The following is a 20953-nucleotide window of genomic DNA, read 5'->3' as shown; positions in this document are numbered from 1 at the left end:
TATCCTATTGAGGGAGGAAAGGACGGAGAGGGTGGAAGAGGATGTAGAGGGTGGAAGGAGGAAGGTTTAGACGGTGGAGGGCGGAGAGGGTGGAGGCAGGTGAATAATTTTGTGGGTGGAGGAGAGGTTTTAGACATTATCGCTTCCTATGTTATTATGTTGTAGTTAACAGTGCTATACTTTCGTGAGTATGCGTGAGTATGCTTGTGTACTTGTGTATTGTTATGTAGCGGTGTGTTTAGTTATGTAGATAATTATGTAGGCGCATGTGTAGCTATGAAGCTGTGTATATAGTTATGTATAAGTGTGTGTGTGTGTGTGTGTGTGATAATATAAGCTTCAAAAGCCATAAGCTTACGTGTCTGTGTGTCACGTGTGTCACCTGCAGTCAGCATGGTTCACGTACGAGTGTGTTTAAGTTCCTTCATATTCATGGACGTTGAGTACGTATATACTTTCCTACTAGCGTGTGTACGTGCTCAAATGCGTATCTGTTCATGTGGGTACGTTTTCATGTGCGTGCGTACTCATGTGTGTATACATTCTCGTGAGTACAAGGGAAGGTTCTTACACACCCCTGGGCTATACCTCAACGATGGCGACAGTGTTGTTTTGTCACTCTGGTGTGATACTCTTTAGCTTAATACCAACCTTGAGGCTGTGTGTGTGTGTGGGTGTGGGTGTGTGTGTGTGTGGGTGTGGGGGTGTGTGTGGGTGTTTGTGTGTGTGTGTGTTTATTCGTAATCTTGTAAAACACACACACACACACACACACACACACACACACACTCCGTTAGCGACGCAACACAGATGCCACTGGCAGACAGACAGCGAAGGAGAAAGTAGGGTGCCCTGTGGTGCTTCCTAATACCCACGTGTTGTTGTGTTTACTGAGACGAGAGTGTGGCTGCGGTGACGTCACAAATCTCATGACATACTAACATACGTTGTTGATGCGGATCTAACTAGGAATAAATAATTAAAGGCCAATATATCGGAATGAAGAAATGATTCTGAATTAATGATATTTGTACCTGTAATTCAATCCATAAACATTCCTGTTATTTAAGCCTTAGTAAATAAATCTCCATGGATCTATTTGTGTCTATGTCTTATTATATAGGCCTACCTGTACGTGTTAATGTATCTAGGCCTATACCTGTACCGTTGTTTCTGTATAATCAACACTGAACTGAGTCAGGTAACAGAGATCTCATTGCCACCTACATCATTGAGTTAGGAATTTTTCTGGGGGTAAAGTTCAGAGGCCAACTGTGACTTTCTTTTATGTTTCTCTCACGTTCCTTCAACTTATAATTGACCAGAGAACGTTATGGTTTTTTTTCCGTTGTTTTTATTGGCGTTCTTCGCGTCTTATTTCTCATTTCAACTCACTTTCATTTCAACATCAGACGCCTTCAACGATAATATGCAGGGGTCGCAATTCTCCAGTGAACGTTTCTCAGGTTGTTTCCGTATTTCGTCATAACGTTTTCCTAACCATCAGTCGGTCCTCTTTTGCGTCTGTTATTCGTTCATAATACGTTCTTTCGGCCCGAGACTCTCTGAACGATCATATCTACGGGTTTTAGTTAGCCAGTGAACGTCTTCCCAATGTATGACTTTCTTCCTAGCAATTGTCGTCTGTTTGTCGCTTCTCCCTTTCTTTATCTCGCTTATTTTAATCCTCATTCGGTTCTATGCTGAGGGATAGTTGTACTCTCTCTCTCTCTCTCTCCATTAAAGTCATTCACTCACATACATGTAACTCAACTTTTTACCCTAAATTAACTTTCCTCTGTTGATTTTTTTTTTTGGGTGTGTATGTTCCGCTAAATGGTCCAGTAAGAAGCGAGTTTTAAGGTGTGGGTTTTAGTGCTTTGATAAAAACAGGTCATATTTTGGTTTTTCGCCGACCTGAGATACTTGAAACTTTCCTACTTTCCTTTTCCTCGTTTATTTACACTCTCTCTTTCTCATCTTATCGATTATCCTCTTCCTTTTCATCTATTCCCCAGATTTCTCTCTCTCTCTCTTTCTTTCTTTATTTCATCTGTTCATCCTTCCTCACTATCTTCTTTCCTTCCTTCCTTCCTTCTCATCTTTTCTCCGTTCTTCCCTCCCTTCCCCCTTCTTTCGCTACCTATCTTATTTCCCCTTTACCTTTCTCCTTCTCACCTACTTCACTTCCATCTTCCTTTCCTCCTTCCGCCTTATACCAACTTCCTCCTCCCTCCCTAACCTCCTCACCTCCCTCGCTCTCTCCCTCACCTTCTCTCTTCCCTCCTTCTCCCTTATCCCCCTCTCTCGCTCAACTCCCCCTCCCCCACATCGCCTCCTTACCTCCATCATTCAAACTAAAAATACCTAAGCTAACCTAACAGGGCGCGACAACATAAAGGAAACCAGAATCCGATTAATTTTACCCAATATAATGTTTTCTGGGATTGTGTGGCGGAACAAAACCCCGAAGAGTATTTTATCTACAGCCGATTGTCTCTTTATACAACAGCTGGCGGTCTACAGAAGCTTGTGTGAGCCTCAATGAGATGGTTTGATGCTCGGTTGTCTTAAGACTGTCCGGAGTCTCAAAGGCTCATAAGGAGAATGTTTCCTTTAATTGGGAGGTGTGGAAAAACATCTAACTGACTAAGACAGTAACTTGGTGCTGAACTTGAATCAGGAGACTACGGTAATAAAATGGGTTCTCTTATTCCTAATGACGGTAAGACATTTTGATAATCCTGATCATTGTACCGACGTTGGATGATCTAAAATGAATCGCTGATTAATAATGAAAATCTTGTTTTAATTTGTAGTTCAGCTCAGGATTGCTCGTATAATAAGGTAATAAAACATTCCTTTCACCTGTACCGACTTCCCTGTGTTGATTGGTTTAACTGCTCACAGATGAGTAGTGAAACAAACTCTTGTCATCGTAATTTAAGTGAGTACCGATTATTGTCTTGGAGATTAATGGTGCTGAAATATAATTAAGATCTCGACTGGTTGGATAGTTTGATTACCTTTGTTATATCACCTTTGTTTAGCCCTGACTTCCATTTCTACACCTCGATTATATCGCCCCTCACTCTATGTCTCTCAAGGGAGTGCAGATTAAGATGCTTTAACCTGTCTCTGTACTCAAGGTTCCTAATGCCCGGAATTAGTCTTGTCGTTCTCCTCTGAATTCTTTCTCGGGATTCTATATCCATTCTGTAGTACGGTGACCAGAACTGAACTGCGTAATCCAAGTGAGGTCTCACAAGCGCAAGATATAGTTTTAGGATGACCTCGCTAGTCTTGTAACTAACACTCCTCGTACAATGGTGGCTGAGTCACAACTATTGTATGGGGATCACTCCTCTTACGTCTGTTTGTGTTTGTTCATGTTGGTCGCTTTCTTTGGACCAACTGTGCCTGAAATCTTTAATTGTTCTCGGTGAAGAGTACCTTGGAAAATTAAATCTTCCATTAGCAGTAGAGAGGTTATTATTCACTTTAATAATCTTAAGAGTAAATAGTAAGTGAAATCCTCAAAGTTGTGTCCAGGACACGACGATGAAGATTTTTTCACCAATTTCCAATGTCATCCATTTTATCAGCTTCTTCTCCGCCATATCTTTATCATGTGCCCTCTGCCTTTCGGTCGGAAACCTGCCGCGATCCAGTCCTACGTCGGCAGCCTACCGGCCGATTACTTCCTCTCCCCCAGTGTCCGCTATAATACAACACCCAAGTTATTTCTCTGGGATATTTGACGAGCAAACGGAACATTTTTAGTGAAATAATTAGAAATGTAGGAATAGTGTCACCTGGCGGAGAAAGTTTGAGTTGTACCGGAAATGACGGGAACGTTAAACGTGGAGAATGGCGTCATGCATATGTGAATGAAATAAACCGTCTTCTAAGTGGTGCGGCGGCCAAATGGAACCAACACTTGCCTTCTTTCCTAAGGGTCTCTGGTTTGATCTCAGGGCATCTCCAGTTTACCCAGTTGTAAATGGATACCAGTCTTTGTAAGTTGTGGGAAATGGGGGCTGTCAAGTGCTGTGCCGTTACGCTACATCTTTGTGTACCGAAGTCTTAGTATTGTATCCACACGTCTTTTAAATGGTCATGCTTATCGTCTTAGTAACCAAACCGTGAACTAAATTCAGGCACAGATTCACGGAGGATAAGTTATGAGTATGGCAGCATATTGTATAAACACTTTCATGACCTTATTGAAGAACAAAGAAATGCGCTATATACAGAAGAAAAAAAAAACACAATCGGAACAAAATTAAGTAAGGAGAAAAGAGACGCAGCAAAAACACTACATTGTCATCAGTGTGACCTTGACGAAAATAATAACACTAATGTAACAGCATACAGCACGAGGGGAAAACAAACCTTGCCCGCGAACCGTTACAATAGTAGAGTGAATATCGAAATAGTGACGGGGTTATTTTAAATTAATGTAGACACAGTAGAAAAACTTTAAGTATTAGTATTTTGCGCGAACCGTTATCGTGGTAGTACTTTCTTAATCTGCACCGAATATATTATGATCAGATCTATCAAGTTTGGTGCAAATTCTCAAACCTGTTCTCAAGGGATATGGAAAGCAGACAGATAGACAGACAGACATAGACAAACAGACAACTACCCGGAACTATATCCTACCCAACAGTTGCGTGCACGGTAGTAATAATAAGTAAAAGAAAATAAGGCAGTATCCGGAACGAGGAGACCGGTTCTATTAAGGTATGAGTGAAAACAAAGCAGCATCGCGCATGACAATTTCCTGTAACGGGAGCAATATCCGGCCAGGACCCCACACACAGACGTAGATACAGAAGGGGAGAGTGAGGAAGGGGATCACTCACCTACTTTACCTCACTCGTAGATACAGAAGGGGAGAGTGAGGAAGGGGATCACTCGCCTACTTTACCTTACTCGTAGATACAGATGGGGAGAGTGAGGAAGGGGATCACTCGCCTACTTTACCTCACTCGTAGATACAGATGGGGAGAGTGAGGAAGGGGATCACTCGCCTACTTTACCTCACTCGTAGATACAGAAGGGGAGAGTGAGGAAGGGGATCACTCGCCTACTTTACCTCACTCGTAGATACAGATGGGGAGAGTGAGGAAGGGGATCACTCGCCTACTTTACCTCACTCGTAGATACAGAAGGGAGAGAGTGAGGAACTCACCTACTTTGTCACTCACCTACTTTACCTCACTCGTAGATACAGAGGGAGAGTGAGGAAGGGGATCCTCTACTTTACCTCACTCGTAGATACAGATGGGGAGAGTGAGGAAGGGGATCACTCACCTACTTTACCTCACTCGTAGATACAGAAGGGGAGAGTGAGGAAGGGAGATCACTCACCTACTTTACCTCACTCGTAGATACAGAGGGAGAGAGTGAGGAAGGGGATCACTCACCTACTTTACCTCACTCGTAGATACAGATGGGGAGAGTGAGGAAGGGGATCACTCGCCTACTTTACCTCACTCGTAGATACAGAAGGGGAGAGTGAGGAAGGGGATCACTCACCTACTTTACCTCACTCGTAGATACAGAGGGAGAGAGTGAGGAAGGGGATCACTCACCTACTTTACCTCACTCGTAGATACAGAGGGAGAGAGTGAGGAAGGGGATTACTTGCCTACTTTACCTCACTCGTAGATACAGAGGGAGAGAGTGAGGAAGGGGATCACTCACGTACTTTACCTCACTCTTACCCCGTGTCCAAGACTCCTACAACCTTCCACCGGTACCCTACAACCCTCCGAACACTGTTATAACTTCATCATTGGTAATACAACCACTGGAAACACTACACTCCCACTAAGCCACACCAACAATTTTATTACTCTACAACTCCAGGTATCTACAGCTCTCCCTGACACTCTACACTCTACCCTACACTCTACAGCTCTCCTGACACTCTACTCCCTGACACTCTACAACCCTCCCTGACACTCTACAACCTCCTGACCTCTACACACACTCTGACCTCTACCCTCCTGACACTCTACAGCCCTCCCTGACACTCTACAACCCTCCCTGACACTCTACAGCCCTCCCTGACACCTCTACAAACCCTCCCTGACACTCTACAACCCTCCCTGACACTCTACAGCTCTCCCTGACACTCTACAACCCTCCCTGACACTCTACAACCCTCCGTGACACTCTACAACCCTCCCTGACAATCTACAACTCTCCCTGACAATCTACAGCCCTCCCTGACACTCTACAACCCTCCCTGACACTCCACAACCCTCCCTGACACTCTACAACCCTTCCCTAGCCCCCACCCCCGACATAGTGCAACACACCTCGGCAACTCCGCAACTCATCCCCTGACTATTTATCTATGTGTGGCTCGCCTCCCTCCTCTTTGACCTGGACAGCTCCTCCTAAGGCCTTCCCGTCTCCAGCTGGCCCAACCAATTAACCTTTCATTCGTACGTCTTTCTCACCTAGTACATTCCTCCTCTCACCTGTTGGTTCTTTATTAGCATGATGTTTATTTTTTCGTGTTATCTATTATTCAAATTCGTTTTAACACCTTAATTCACCGTAAATGTGTCAACAAAAATTCTTGAGATATTTACATTATTGTTTTTGTTTTTTTGTCTCAAGAAGTTTGTCATTTATGCTATGAAGTATGTCAAAACAATGTCTTAAAAACTCCAGTAAGTGTTCTTGTGTTTGTTCTTCTTTAGTTCATAACATAACAGAACAGATTGAAAGTCCAAACCAACAAAGAATTCTGGCGAGAAAAAAACAAAACATACTTTATTCTTTATTTTGTTTAACTTCTTCACCGCTGAATAAGATACGAAAAATATAGACAATCAAACTCTTAATATTTTTGGGTTTGCCATAGTTCAACCTTATAAACTAATAAACAAAATGAAAAACAATCAACAAGGTTTCTCATTGATGCGAAAAAAATAGCACTAAATATTCTTTTTATATTATCCTAACGACACAATATAACGTGACTATAAACGTAACTTCAATTCCTCTCTTTCACGTCTGGATTAAGAAAATAACCTCAAATAAATGAAGGAGTGGAGAATTAGGAAAACAAATTATGCAAAGGAATAAGAGAACGCATAGAAAACAACCGTACGCACTTTCTCATCTCCCCAGCCTCTAGATGGACGTGGAGGAGAGCTACTTCGTCAGATAGGTACTGGAGAGAGCCGTAAACCAGTGAACAAACCGCAAATAGCTGAAGATAAGCATTGAGAAGACACCAGTTAGAGAGACAAGCAGGCGAATATTATGAGAGTTAATCTTAGGTGGTTTTTTTTTAACTCATTGGCAACACAGATTAATGTCACAGCTTGATTTCTTTTCCATCAATTCGTATGTTGAGGAACCTTCTGCGAGACGATATACACGACCAGTGCTCAACGTGACTTTTATCAGACAAGATTATAGAATTTCTGTTGTAATAATTATAGTGTAAAAATATACTTCAATTTGTGCTCTAAAATGTTTCCATGGGTGAGATTATCTTTACGAAGAGAAAATGTGATAAAAAACAATAGCGAGGATAAAAAAAACTGACCGATGGTGGAAATGTGGGTGAACAGAAGGACAAATTTGGCCTCACGATAATCTGACAGAGGCGATTAAAATACTGTATTGGGAATATTTGTATATGAACAGTTAACGAGCACACACGCTTAGCCCCAACACACACACACACGCACATATATACACACTCTCTCTCTCTCAATCTCCCAACAACATACACTCTCAGCCTCCAAAAACTCACACACACACACACAGGTAAACAAAACTCAGCGATCTCTCCTCCTTCAGTACAAAAACCAGCAACATGGAGTGAGTCCCGTAAGGTAGGTCAGAGTTTGTTTAGAAATGCCTCAGCTTAACAGGACGACCGCCTGTTGTGTGTGCTGCAGATGGTAATGTTGATGCTCCACGTTATGTGAGCTCTAGACAGCATCTCTATTTACTTAAGGTTGAGTGGAATGTTTTTAAAAGACTAACGAGAGATCTGTACATATTGGGACTAAGAATGTTTACTGTTCATTTTTGTGTTTACAGCAAGTCTTTTCAGGGATGGTGGTAACTTTTTTTTTTGTGTGTGTATTGAAACAGTTGCAACGTTTTCTGTTTTCACTGTAATTATTTTCATGCTTATTGCGAGGTTTTGTGATAATTACAGACACCTTAAACAACTCATTTATCTAGTCAGAGGTTAAAAAGCTCACAGATTAATGTCAAAGGTTCATAAACAGTATGTTAGGCGCCGGGTATATAGCGTATTACTTTGAGTCGTATTTAATTTTATCTCAACGTGATTCATATTATTTTCTATTTAGCTGAAAACTTAAACCTCAGGAGCTGTAGAAGATAAGAGTCCTGGTAACTTTCTATTTTCATTTCGCATTCTATATTATTAATGTACGTATGAAAACAACATGTCGCTTGACATATATATATAATAATAACTCTCTCGTAGTTATTTCCTATTCATCTTTAAGTTCGTGACCAAACACCATCTGGCGTAACCGATATACAAGAGTGCTTTCTCTACTCCTACCCTTTCTCTCACTTCAACCCTCATGCCAACTTTCTCCATACTTGTGGCACACTCGAGACAAAGTGGCACCTGGGCTACTAACTATCAAAGAAAACTGAATTTTGTTTTGCGTCATGTTCATTGTTCGTCCGGCAGAAGTCGTATTATTCGGACATAAATCATATTGTCGTGTTTCCGTTTGGCCGGGAGCTTGATGCGTTGTTCGGATTACGTATTTTATCATCCCAATTTATACCATGTCCGAACCTACGACTAATTATCCGAATAATCTTTAAGGTGCATGATATTATACGGATATGTCAAGCGCGGATTTATCATCACCTAATATGCACTGCCCAGCCCGGGGGTGAATACATTGCTTGGGTATACAGTACATTGTGTAGGTGGTGGTGGTGAGTAGTAGTAGTAGTAGTAGTAGTAGTAGTAGTAGTAGTAGTAGTAGTAGTAGTAGTAGTAGTAGTAGTGGTGGTGGTGAGTGAGTGTAGAAGGTGCTAGAAAGTGGTGAGTGGGGGGTCGTGGGGGTCGTACTCATATCCACCAGCGTCGGACTTTCGCCTGGCGGGAAAACTAGCCAAGTCATCGGCACCTTATAGAATGCGTCTTATATTCAATAACTTTATGGAAAAACGCTGCCAAAGTTAAAATCAATAATTTTTATGTTCCCTCATATCGAATATTATAATGGACCAACATCCTAGCCATATTTTGCTTGCTAATTTTGTAAAATAGTTTTGATAAATTTTTCTTGAGTGTTAATCTGTCAAAAACACTAATGGCTAATGGTACTTTTCTGAAGGCTGTTACAACACTCTTATTTTAAAGCTGTTGTTGTCTAGAAGCACCAATTATTATCTTATATTCTACACTTGACAATATTTTTAGAAAACTTTAAGTATTTACTGTACTGTTTACAAGTATTATGGTCTCTTTGATTTAAGCCTATCATCGGTTCCGGCACACGTAACACTTTCCTAAATACGTTTTTAGTAAGAAACGATTGAATTTTTGTCAGTTTATCACGTTGCTAAGTGTAATATTGTTGGTAAATTTGAGCATAAATGTCATTTGTATAAAATCGTATAGCTCATGGTAATAAAATCAGTGACATAAACCAGGGTTTTTACAATCAACTGTTATCCAAGATTTTTGCCAGCCTGAACTTGACAATGCTACCTAATAAAATGCGACATCTCACTATGTATCCACAATGAATGTCAAATTATGAGTAAAACGGCACAAAAATGTTACTAGGTTAAGGGGAGGGGGCCAGGTCAACCTAACCTAACCTAACCCCAAAAATCTAATCGATATCTGATGGTCCATTAGTCACATGAGACATATAAGCTTTGACCTAACCTGACCTCCTCGCCTTCACCCGGCGATTTTTTGGGCAATTGTCTCCTAGTTTGACAGTTGTCATTCTTTCTTAGTGCTATTTATTCCGAGTACTGTACCGCCCCCAACACCCCTTCTCCAATCCCCAGCCAATCTTGAGAAACACCTGATTATAAATAAGTACCTGTTGAGAAAATAAATCTTGAAACTCTATTATACACAGCTGATATAAACAAGGAGACTCTTACCTCGAAACGACTCCATGTTATTGTGACCGAGTAACAGTCACTAAGCAGTTAGTGGTCATCAGTTATCCGGGAAACGACAGTCACTTGGAACAGTTTTCTACTACTTATACACTTTTTTTCGTGAAAGCACTTACTACTAAACACTGATCATTAACAAATCTACACTCTGTTGCCTTTAAGACACCAATGTTTTAGTGGTGGTATTCGTAGTCATAAACTTCTTCACTCCACTTGTCACCTTTTACTGTTTACAGAATAAAATAATATACTGCATCACGTGGTCACTATACTTGTCACCCAGCAGATATATGATCGATGGAGTAAAATTATTTCACTTAGATTAGTCACGGGGCACGCAGGGACGAGTGTAGGCTGACGTGTTGTGAAGGAGCCCAGGCGGTCAGTGCTCTCCACAACCTCCGCGTGCAAGACACCCCCAGCCAACCCAGGATGGCTAACTCCGACCGTCCGAACACCAAGTTAACAATGACCCAATAATGACCTTGTTATCCGCTAAAGTTATCCGATAACTAGCAGCTAGTGATTAATTTTCAGTGGTGTTTTATCTCTGGATTATATTTTTAGAATTAAGACTTTTAGTTTCTTTCTGATATTGTACAGTACTCTTTCTAATTCCTGAAACAAAAACAAGATACAAATTAAAACACTGAATTCTGGTACGCTTAATAGGGCGGTTGTCAGTTCGGCTATTGACTGGGGGGGTTTTCGTGAGAAGTAAACATCATCGTAATTATCTGTCATAAAAAAATATTTATTTGTTTTCTATTACTTTACAAAAACTATTAACTTTAGCAAGGAATGGCAAATGGTAGGGGCAGGTTTCCATAAAATTAGTCTTCAGTTGGTACGTCTTACAGCATATAAGTCTCACCCTCACCAAACACACCTTCCTTAGTGCCCCCCCCACCACCCCCCCCCCCTATGCCTGTCGCGAAACTCACTACCTACTCCGCTCTCAGAGGCAAACACACTGAACCTCCTTGCCAGACCTGACCACAATCACGCGCACAGTGCTGTGGGCGGAGCTTTGTTGAAGAGAGGCGGGCCGACCCCACCTCACGCACGATGTAAACAAGATAGTATCTCCTCACACGTGGCCTCCTGCTCATCTAGGGTTAAGGCCCAGTCTAGGGATTTTAAACTTTAATCCTCTTCGTCACTGATAGTTGTTTTAAGTTCGTTAAGTCACATTTTTTTAGGAATAGTGCTGTAGTTATGAATTCGACCGTAACGTGAGTCTAATACAACTTCATCCCTACCGATTGTCGTTCTTGCATGCACTTGTCGTTTCAGCTGACGTATATTTGTACGAAAGACCTGTACTGTACTGCTTCTGCAACTTGGTGCTACTTGGTTGTTGTACAGTCCTCTTCACTAGTGTGTTCACAGAAGGAAACTAGTAATAGTAAACATACGATGGAATCAAACTGAAACATTATTAAAAAAAATATCTTAAAACTAATGAATTGTGTAATGTTTGTACGACAAGCCCCTGGAAACGCACTAGTGAATGAGACTGTACCTTACTGTTCTCGTCACCACAGTTGACGCATCTCACAAGAAAGCCCAGAGTTGCAGACTACTGCCTCAATGTAGTTTATCTGATGTTAATTAAACCGACCTAGCTAACCAGACCTAACCAAACATACAAAACTTACCATAAACTAATCTAATATAAAGTATCAGATTTATATTATTATCTGGAGAAAAAATTATATGAAAGAACCATCCATCCTTCAGGGACGTGGAGAGGTCTAGGAAATGGCCGCGTCAGAGGTCGAGGATGAGCACCCGGCAAATGGTACTCATGAGAAAAAACCAATAACATAAAATAAATATCGCGAAAAATGTATTGTTCGTGAAGTAAGAAAGCAATTATGTTTTATGTTGAAATGTCGTGCAGTAGGTAGTTAATTCACGCACTTGGTTTAAACTATGAGCAAAGCAAAGCATTACCCTTCTAGCAATTAACAAAAGGGATATTGCTGGCTTTATCCCTAGGCGATGCGTAAGTTCAGGAAGTAAGATTAACATGACAGGGAAGACTAAGAGACGCGTGTAAGGTTAATAGAGGAATCCAGCTAAGTTATCCCCCTAATCAAGTTCATTTTCTGTAAAACTTATCAAGGAGTAACTTAAACAAAAAATATCGTTTGTTTCCCAGAATATTTGTCTAGGCAAGTGATAAAACCGATATGTGTCGTACATTAAAAAGGCCAATTAACCTTTATCAGATAGACAACAATAAAAAGCAATAGCATTTAAAATATACATACTCTACTATAATTAAATGCCTCTTATCCAGTGAGTTTGTATTGTTACGACCCTCCTTTCACAGCTTACCCAGCTTCCATTACTGGTTACCAGCGGCCAGGTCGTATATATCAGAAGCAGTAGATATCTCATGTGTCATCGAACTACCACTGCCTGTCATGCCATTCTCCGGTAATTTCCCGACGATCGGTATGACTGTACAGACAAACAACAGGCAGGTAGATTTACACCAGGTCACAGAAACACACTTGTGCACTGTAGTCTTCTTTAATAAACTGTAATTCTTCACAAGACTGTTCACAGTAGTCTTCACAGTTGGACTTCTCACTTCTAATATGTGGTCAGCACACTACCGGCGTACACAGAACTTGCTTGCTTTAGATTAAAAAAAAATATATATCTTACAAGTCAAAGGCATACATCCTCCAATATCTAATGAGGTTCCAAATATATTTTTAAAGCCTTTGAAGCCCCGACATCATCATACGAGCCAGAAGGAGAACGAAGGGAAGGGAGAGACAAGAAGACAAACACGAGGACCCAGCAGTGTCCACAATGGAGCTGGGCACTCCTACAGGTACCTCGGCGATGATCCTAGCAGGGCCGCCGCTCCCTCCACCGATCTTCATGGGTAAGATGGTGAGGAGGAACCCGGAAGGAGGAAGCTGAGAGAACCGACCAAGGGGAGACCAGTAAGTTCATGGTGGTGGAGATAGTGAAGGTGATAGTGGTAATGGTTGACAGTGAAAGTGATGATGATAATAATAATGACAATGTTGATAATTAATACTAAAAATATAACACTCAACTATGTAAACCTTTCATAACACAATTACCAAAAATTTACAAAACACACAATATGACCCTACTGGAGATAAACACTTGGTGGCTTTATTTGTCTATCCTTGGTCGAAGCAATTTAATATATATCATTGTTTGTATAACTGTACTGTCTACGGTCATTGTATACCTGCATTGTCTACTGTATATACACACTGATGCAATGTAAATTTTACTGAATAAATATCTATCTATCTATTTATCTATCTATCTATCTATCTATCTGTCTGTATGTCTGTCTGTCTGTCTATCTCCAGTCTACCTGTCCATTTAATTTATCTTTTACAACACACTATGGACATCACAGGTAAATACTGCTGTCCCCTTTAGTAACTCTAATCATTAGATGTTGCTTTGCTTCTGTGGTGCAATGAGCGTAACCGAGCATTATTTATAGGCTGTTGGCAGTCCACGCTAGTTTGAACGGTTATCTATGGCAGTCAGTCAATCAGTAAGTTAGTGAAACAGTCAGTCAGTCAGTTGGTCGGTCAGTCAGTCAGTTAGTGAATCAGTCAGTTAGTAAACAGTCAGTCAGTCAGTAAGTCAATAAATTGTCAGTAAGTTATTCAGTTAGTAAGCAGTCAGTCAGTTAGGTAGTAAATAGTCATTTAATAAATAGGTCAGTCAGTCAATTAGCAAACAGTCAGCCAATTAGTTAGTAAACAGTCAGCCAGTCAGTAAGGAAGTTAGGACTGGTCCATAGAGACAACTGAGGCAAAAGCCCACACGACATTCACCTTGTCCAAGTTAGCCAAGTTCTCCATCCCGTAGACGTTTCGTGAGTACATGGCTCTGTGGGCGAGATAATGGGTCGAATTGCCCACGTCCACGGAGATAGTATCCACCCCCACGCCCATCACGCCCCTGCTGTGTCCGTGTCTTGATCCGTGGGTAGCAAGCCAAGTCGCCGCCTCCTCACTCAGACCTGGAGGAAGAGGCCAGGTCGTCTTTTAATTATTGGACTTGTATGGTACCTGGAGCTGGACCTGTATTTGTGAGGGTATAAGCTGACTAATGTTTCCTGATCAAAGACGTGGAAGAGGACTTACAGTGTACAGGTGTTGTTACTTCATTATATTAATTAGGAGGCATCACTATAAATACAGGTATAGGTATAGGCATATGTATTGTACAGGTCTAAATACAGAAATACAGGTATATAGACAACCACAGGTAGAATACAGGTATACGAATATAGGCAAATAGTCAAATAGTCAGCAAAAATTACCTACACCGGACCAAGAGTTCTGTTAAACGCCCCAAGTCTCTTCATATGACGATTGAAACTTCCTTTTTAAACCGATTCATTATGTTCCTTTGTTGTGAAGTTAATTGCTACATTTATTCCCTGAACGCTGGTCAGACGTGTCCGCCTTGTACTCTGCGACATTAGTGCTGATTCTCCTGACTATCTTAGCTTTGCATTTAAGGTTTATCTTAGGTTCATACAAAGTAAATAAGTAAACACAAAGAAGCCAATCTCATAGTTGGAGATTCACGTGTTTCATGGTTAGTTGGGTAATTATTCATAGGAAATGGCCTCTTAATTAGGGTGGATCTACACCAACACAACAATGTTGGTAACATGTGATGGCAATTGTGTTATCAATAATGTTGTGAAAAATACACGAAAATAATATTTCACCTGTCTTTCCAACATTGTTGACATCTTTTATCCAACATGTTTGTTACCAACAGTGTTATGTTTGTGTGGCTCCACCTTCAGTTGTTTTTATGACAACATTGTATTCTCAACCAAGCCTCTCATAATACGTTATATTCCTAAATGGCAACTCATCCCCTGAAGGTGGAAATGATATAAAATGTGAGTAAAACAACGTAGTAAATTTAACTGTCTTTGTTTTTCATCCTATCTATTTGTTTGATTAAAAAAGAAGCGCTATACTGAAGAGAAATCATAATCACCAAGACATGCATCTCACAATCATGTATACCAACACTACCGAAGCAACAGGAATCAGGTATTCATTTCCAAACTAATCGGACCCAAAGGTGAAGAAGATAGACTGTTTTTGTTGACTGTATATGTCTAGAGATTACAATTAAGTACTTTTAAATGTACTGTATACTTTTATATCTTGAATACCTAAACGCGTATCGACGATCAGCGTCCCAACTATACAGGTATTTGTCAGAATGAAGGTCCCTGTTTCACTTAGACACCTTGATGCGAGTGACCATCACCTTCCATATAGCCTCTCTCTCTCTCTCTCTCTCTCTCTCTCTCTCTCTCTCTCTCTCTCTCTCTCTCTCTCTTATGATAATCAAAAGACTCGAATATGAAAGGCAAAAAAAAAATGCAAAAGAAATATGAAAACTTAGGGATAAAGTAGAACACTATCTGGCTAACACACTAAAGAAAACGTCTCGCATTACAGGAGTAACTGCAACAATATTCTCTCCTCTCCCACGTTCTAACCTGGGAAATTATTCCTCTTCTTCAGATCGAGTCCTGAGTACTGCCCGAGATTCTGGCTCTTCTTGCCCCAGCCTGTACGGATGAGTACCACCACACCGTCAGGAATGGTGCCATGGTCTTCCTCCCAAGCCTCCAAGTCCTTCGCTTTTATGCCATAGTTCCTCTCCCCGGACACCCGTATGGCCTCCGAGACGTCGATCACCACACCTTCAGATAATTTTAGGGAATATATATATTTTGTTTTTCATGAGAGTTTGTGTGTGTGTGTGTGTGTGTGTGTGTGTGTGTGTGTGTGTGTGTGTGTGTGTGTGTGTGTGTGTGTGTGTGTGTGTGTGTGTTTTAATTCTTTACGCATTATTTCTATTAAAGATATATCTTTCTTTTTAAATCCCATACAGTGAGCGCCTTCCCACTCTTGCCTGCCTCTCGGAGCTTAGCACTCCTTTAGTCCCTGTCGTCCAACTAGTGAAACCGATCCCTTCTGACAGGACCAAAACAGTGAGTCTTAGAGGAAACTGTGTGACTAAAACGAAAGAGTTGGGTGAAACTTCTCCTCTCCTTCACCAAAGACCTGCTGAGACGTCCGATCACCGTTCTCTCACATACAATTCTGTCATATCCTTTCCAGGGCCTTTCAGCACCGGTTCTTTCTTTCCCAAACGAACCCATCGACTCATCAGGTATCTCAACGTGTAACCAGTCTGTAAATTCACTCGCTACACACCTGGTACCCTCCACAGCCTGTCCAAGGGTATGGCGTCTAAGGTCCAACTGTCTTTGGAGAAGTGGACAGGGGCGTCGACGTGGGTTCCTGAGTGTTCAGAAGTACAAAACTCATTCAGCTCCACCCTAAGAGAAGAGAAACCCGATGAGGACGTCTATATTGAGCACTGAATGAGGGCGGAGGGGGCATAAGTAAAACTATACTCATTAGTCTTAGCAAAACAAAAGAATATAAGTAAAGAGAAAAGTATAAGTGAAACAAATGACAATCGGTGCAGTAAAATAAAGGGCTATGACAAGAATGACATTAAGAGTAAACTTAAGACTATCAATAAAACCAAAGACTATCAGTAAAACAAAAGACAATTAATAAAATAAAAGACTCAATGAAGTATGACAATCGCTAAAACAAAACTGTAAGGAAATATAAGCTATCAACGAAACACTTGGCTCTTGACAAAGGTAATTAGTGTGAAAAAACTGTAATTAAAACTAAGTCTATTAATAAAAATGGAATTCTATCAGCAATAAATACCATAAAAAAACTGTAAGTCAACACAAGTCTTTTAGTTAAACAAGGGAATCTAAAATAACAGAAGACTCGGTAAAGCTAAACTGTAAGTATATAAAAGTAGTTACAAGTGACATTACATCACAGAAAGAGCAAAAGACAACCAAACTGAAATCTATGTTAAAAGATTCATGGTTCCTGAGCCGCTCTTGTGCAGATGATTAATTCCTGTTAAAAATGAAAATTCCAGCTACATGTATTTCAAGTATTTCTGTTAGCAGAGCTGAACCACTGATGAATTACCCAGAACAGGAAATTTAAGCAGAACTTTGTGCCGGAAACTATACTCTACTCGTTCATTTTTTTCTTCTTCAGATAGCTTTTTATAAAACACAGGAGCGGTGGCCGAGTGGATAGAACACTTGCCTCCTCACGGCCGGCCACTGACGGTACCCTTAGTCGATCCAGCTGGGCTTATAGAACCCAGTTTCACTAATGACTTCTCTAGCGAAACCTTTCTTTCGGAAATCCAAATCAGTTGAGTCAGTTTGAACTACTGCCATCTTGGGAAGAAAAACATCGGCACACCTCAACTAACAAACTTCCTGCCATGATAAATACAGATACACTTACCAGAAACCCAACTCGTTGAGACTCTTATTGAGAATCGTGGAAGTGAAGGGCTTCAATTTAGGAGAGGTCGGAGCGTCGATGTTGTAGGTGTAGCTGAGTTCAAGAAGCTCAGTCGAGACAGGGAGGGCCAACATCACTAACAGTAAGCAGGTGAGTGTAGTGATGATGAGTGAGACTACTCTTGGTGACGTGAGGGAGTAGTAGAGCCTCATCATGTTGTCTCTATTGGGAATGAGTGAAAATGTTAGTCTATCTATCTATCTATCTATCTATCTATCTATCTATCTATCTATCTATCTATCTATCTATCTATCTATCTATCTATCTATCTATCTGTCTATCTATCTTAATAATAAAAATTCTGCATGTTTAGGGGTGTGATAATTATGAAGCTATGTCTTTTGTCAACGGAATTACTGTACGTAAATAAGATCGACAGTAAACTTTGTAAACAACAGAACAAGAAGGGATCCTTATAAGGCCTTGTAAATAACGTTCTTGGACTCGAATAAATAGAGAAATAAGATAGAAATGTGGCGGATATTCTGGTTCTTACAAGAGCTGCGTACAATATAAATCTAAGTATGAGTTTTATTATTACATAGACGAATAAAGTAATTATTTATATCCAGTATCCCTTTACTTCCCAGCGACGGATCACATACACAGGTGCACTAAGGATCAAAGTTCTTATTAAAAGGTATAGCTTCTTCCTAAATCATTTTTATCTTACTAGAGATGTAAGAACGCCTAGCAACACCTCACATAACTAACGTCACAGTCTTCAAGGTTAATATGTAAGGTTATCTGTGGATACACGGCAATGCTTACCCAGTGACTCGACAGGTAAACTTAAAAATCTGACCACCTTAGTGATAAATTTTCGAGCTTTATCAACGTCGATTGCCTTGAGCTTACTACAAGATATTAGACATATCCTAAAAGTAGTCACACCTACGAAGTTGTGAAAGGTGTAAGTGCGAAATAAAGAGAAGATAATTAGACGTCCTCCTCCCCCCTTTCTTCAGACTTTCTACATGACCGCAAGCAGTGTGTGGTGACTAATGGCATGAAATCGTCATCCATACCTGTCACAGGTGGGGTACCACAGGGCAGTGTATTGGGCCCTTTGTTGTTTGTTTGTTTCATAAATGACATGCTTGACGTTGTACACTCCTCCATACAAATGTTTGCCGATGACGCCAAGTTATTTCGGGAAATCAAGAACCAAGCGGACTGTGAAGAGCTGCAGAAGGACCTCTGTGGGCTCCAGGAATGGTCGAAGAAATGGGTGCTGAGATTCAATGTCACGAAGTGTAAGAGGATGCACCTGGGGCGTACCAACGGTAAGGAGGAGTATCATATGTCCCAACGGGATGAAGAAACTGCACTAGTTGAGACTGAATGCGAGAAGGACCTAGGTGTGTATGTTGACAATGAGCTGAAGTTCTCGGGCCATTGCGAGAAGAAGGTAAACCAGGCAAATAAATTATTGGGTCTTATAAGAAGATCGTTCAGATATCTAGACGGTCTGTCCCTCGTAACGATCTTCAAGAGTGAAGTGCTTCCCCATCTGGAGTACTGTGACCCAGTCTGGTCCCCGAGATATGCTAGGGACTGTCACTTGGTTGAAAATGTTCAAAGGAGAGCCACCAGACTGGTGCCTGCACTTCGGCACCTCAGCTACCCTGAGAGATTGGAGCACCTGAACTTGCCTAGCTTATACTACAGACGGGCAAGGGGTGACCTAGTTGAGGTGTATAAGCATCTCAGGGGGCACTACTCAGTCGAGTGTCCTTACTTGGAACTGGCAGACGCTCGCCCCACAAGGGGTCACAGCTCGAGATTGAAGAAGCCGCAAGTCCAGAAAACTGTGAAGGCAAACTTTTTCGGAATGAGGGTTGTAAACTCTTGGAACAATCTACCAGAGAGTGTTGTGACGGCACTGAGTGTGAGCTCTTTCAAGAGAAGACTTGACCAACACTGGAGCAGGTTCAGGTACATTCAGGAGCCGGTGCATGCCCAGTATTTGCCAACAGTGCGTGACAGAGACGTGACCGAGCGCCCGGGCGGCTAGCGAGCCGATCTTTTGGTGAAGAGAATAAATGAAAAGGAAAAGTAATCAGAGACGTGACCGATCGCCCAAGCGGCTAACGAGCCGATCAGTGGCGAAGAGGATAAAAGTAAAAAAAAGTAAAAGGAGTAAAATTACACGGAGAAAAGTTTTCAGTGTTGACAAATACCGAAAACCGATTCTCAAACGTTTGCATGTAAAATTTGTTCATTATCTGATACTATTAAACTACGACAAAACGATGGCGGGTTGTACTGCGGGTAGCAGGCCGAGTAGTAGGGCGGATAGAAGGACGGGTAGTGGTGCGGGTAGGAGGGCAGGTAGTAGGGCGGGCAGTAGGGCGGGTAGTAAGGCGGTTATATGCGGGTAGTAAGACGTGTAGTAGTACTGCGGGTAGTAGGGTAGTAGTAGTGCGGGTAGTAGTAATAATGGGGGTAGTAGTGCGGGGTAGGAGAGCGGGTATCAAGGCATCAAATTTGGACAGCGATTCCATCATAACTAATCACCTTTTCTCGTATCATTTTACTCTACGATTTAATGAGTATCAAAGTTGTTGTCTGATTTACATAATTTTCTTAAACTTATCAAATGAATTTTTTTTCCTGAGCACACCCACCGAGCTAACCCTGCCTCACAGACACAACTTTTCAATCACACCATGAACATATTGACCAGTACCTAACCACCTCCCCCCCAGAAAAGCCATAATTTTACCTGCAATAATTGTCACTTATGGTTTTTATTATATGGTTCACAAAAATCCTACCACTTATGATACTAAAATGATGTTGTCTATTTTCTTCAGTTTACTTACAAATATTCCGAGGGGTGTGAAGAGTTTACAACGTTCCGCTCTCTGGTGAGTGTAGGTGACTGTGGCGAGGATGGTGTGTGTGTGTGTGTGGTCATACAAAATGTTTCGTCTTATGCAGGATCTCTTGTCTCTCCAGAATAAATATATATTTTTTTAAAGTGTGTTGTTATATTTCCACACGCCTCCCCTGCCTCAACATTTGTTTTTACTTAATGAAAAATACTTGTTATCGCCGCTGCTTCAACTACAGTACAGTGCTGGCGTTGCCTTAAGCGAACAAACATTCAATCTCTCAGCCTGCGACCACGTGCGCCCCCCCCCCCCGCAACCTGCACAAACAAGATGCCCTGATTCTGCTGAGTGTATGGTTTAAACTTCCTTTAAAGGGTGGCGTGGCCGCCTGGCCTCCATGATGCAGATCGCCTTCTCAAGTGATGCTGTAAGGACCAGCCATCA

The 20953-nt window shown here is 41.3% G+C and overlaps 2 protein-coding genes across 4 annotated transcripts in view; both read right to left on the bottom strand.

Annotated features, from left to right (window-relative positions):
• Positions 1–12663, bottom strand: part of LOC121859916 (cyclin-dependent kinase-like 2) — a 124552-nt gene extending 111889 nt beyond the window's left edge. For all 3 annotated transcript variants that reach the window (XM_042356875.1, XM_042356872.1, XM_042356876.1), the window contains exons 1-2: positions 11130–12663; positions 10168–10803 (exon numbers count right to left, since the gene is read on the bottom strand). The gene's annotated coding sequence lies outside the window, so the exon portion shown is untranslated. The remainder of the gene's footprint in view (positions 1–10167; positions 10804–11129) is intronic.
• A 50-nt stretch (positions 12664–12713) lies between these two features.
• On the bottom strand, positions 12714–20560 carry LOC121859917 (isatin hydrolase-like). The gene is made up of 6 exons (XM_042356877.1): positions 20498–20560; positions 17610–17831; positions 16467–16591; positions 15743–15949; positions 14040–14227; positions 12714–13127 (listed from the first exon to the last, which is right to left on the bottom strand). The coding sequence occupies exons 2-6, from the start codon at positions 17822–17824 to the stop codon at positions 12918–12920; spliced, it is 945 nt and encodes a 314-aa protein (XP_042212811.1). The 5' UTR covers positions 17825–17831; positions 20498–20560; the 3' UTR covers positions 12714–12917.
• Positions 20561–20953: the final 393 nt, after the last annotated feature.

This window comes from Homarus americanus, unplaced genomic scaffold, assembly GCF_018991925.1.
Source record: "Homarus americanus isolate GMGI-L3 unplaced genomic scaffold, GMGI_Hamer_2.0 scaffold5198, whole genome shotgun sequence".
Lineage (NCBI taxonomy): Eukaryota > Metazoa > Arthropoda > Malacostraca > Decapoda > Nephropidae > Homarus > Homarus americanus.
Note: the sequence above shows the minus strand (reverse complement) of the source record. Positions and strands in the feature narration are given on the sequence as shown.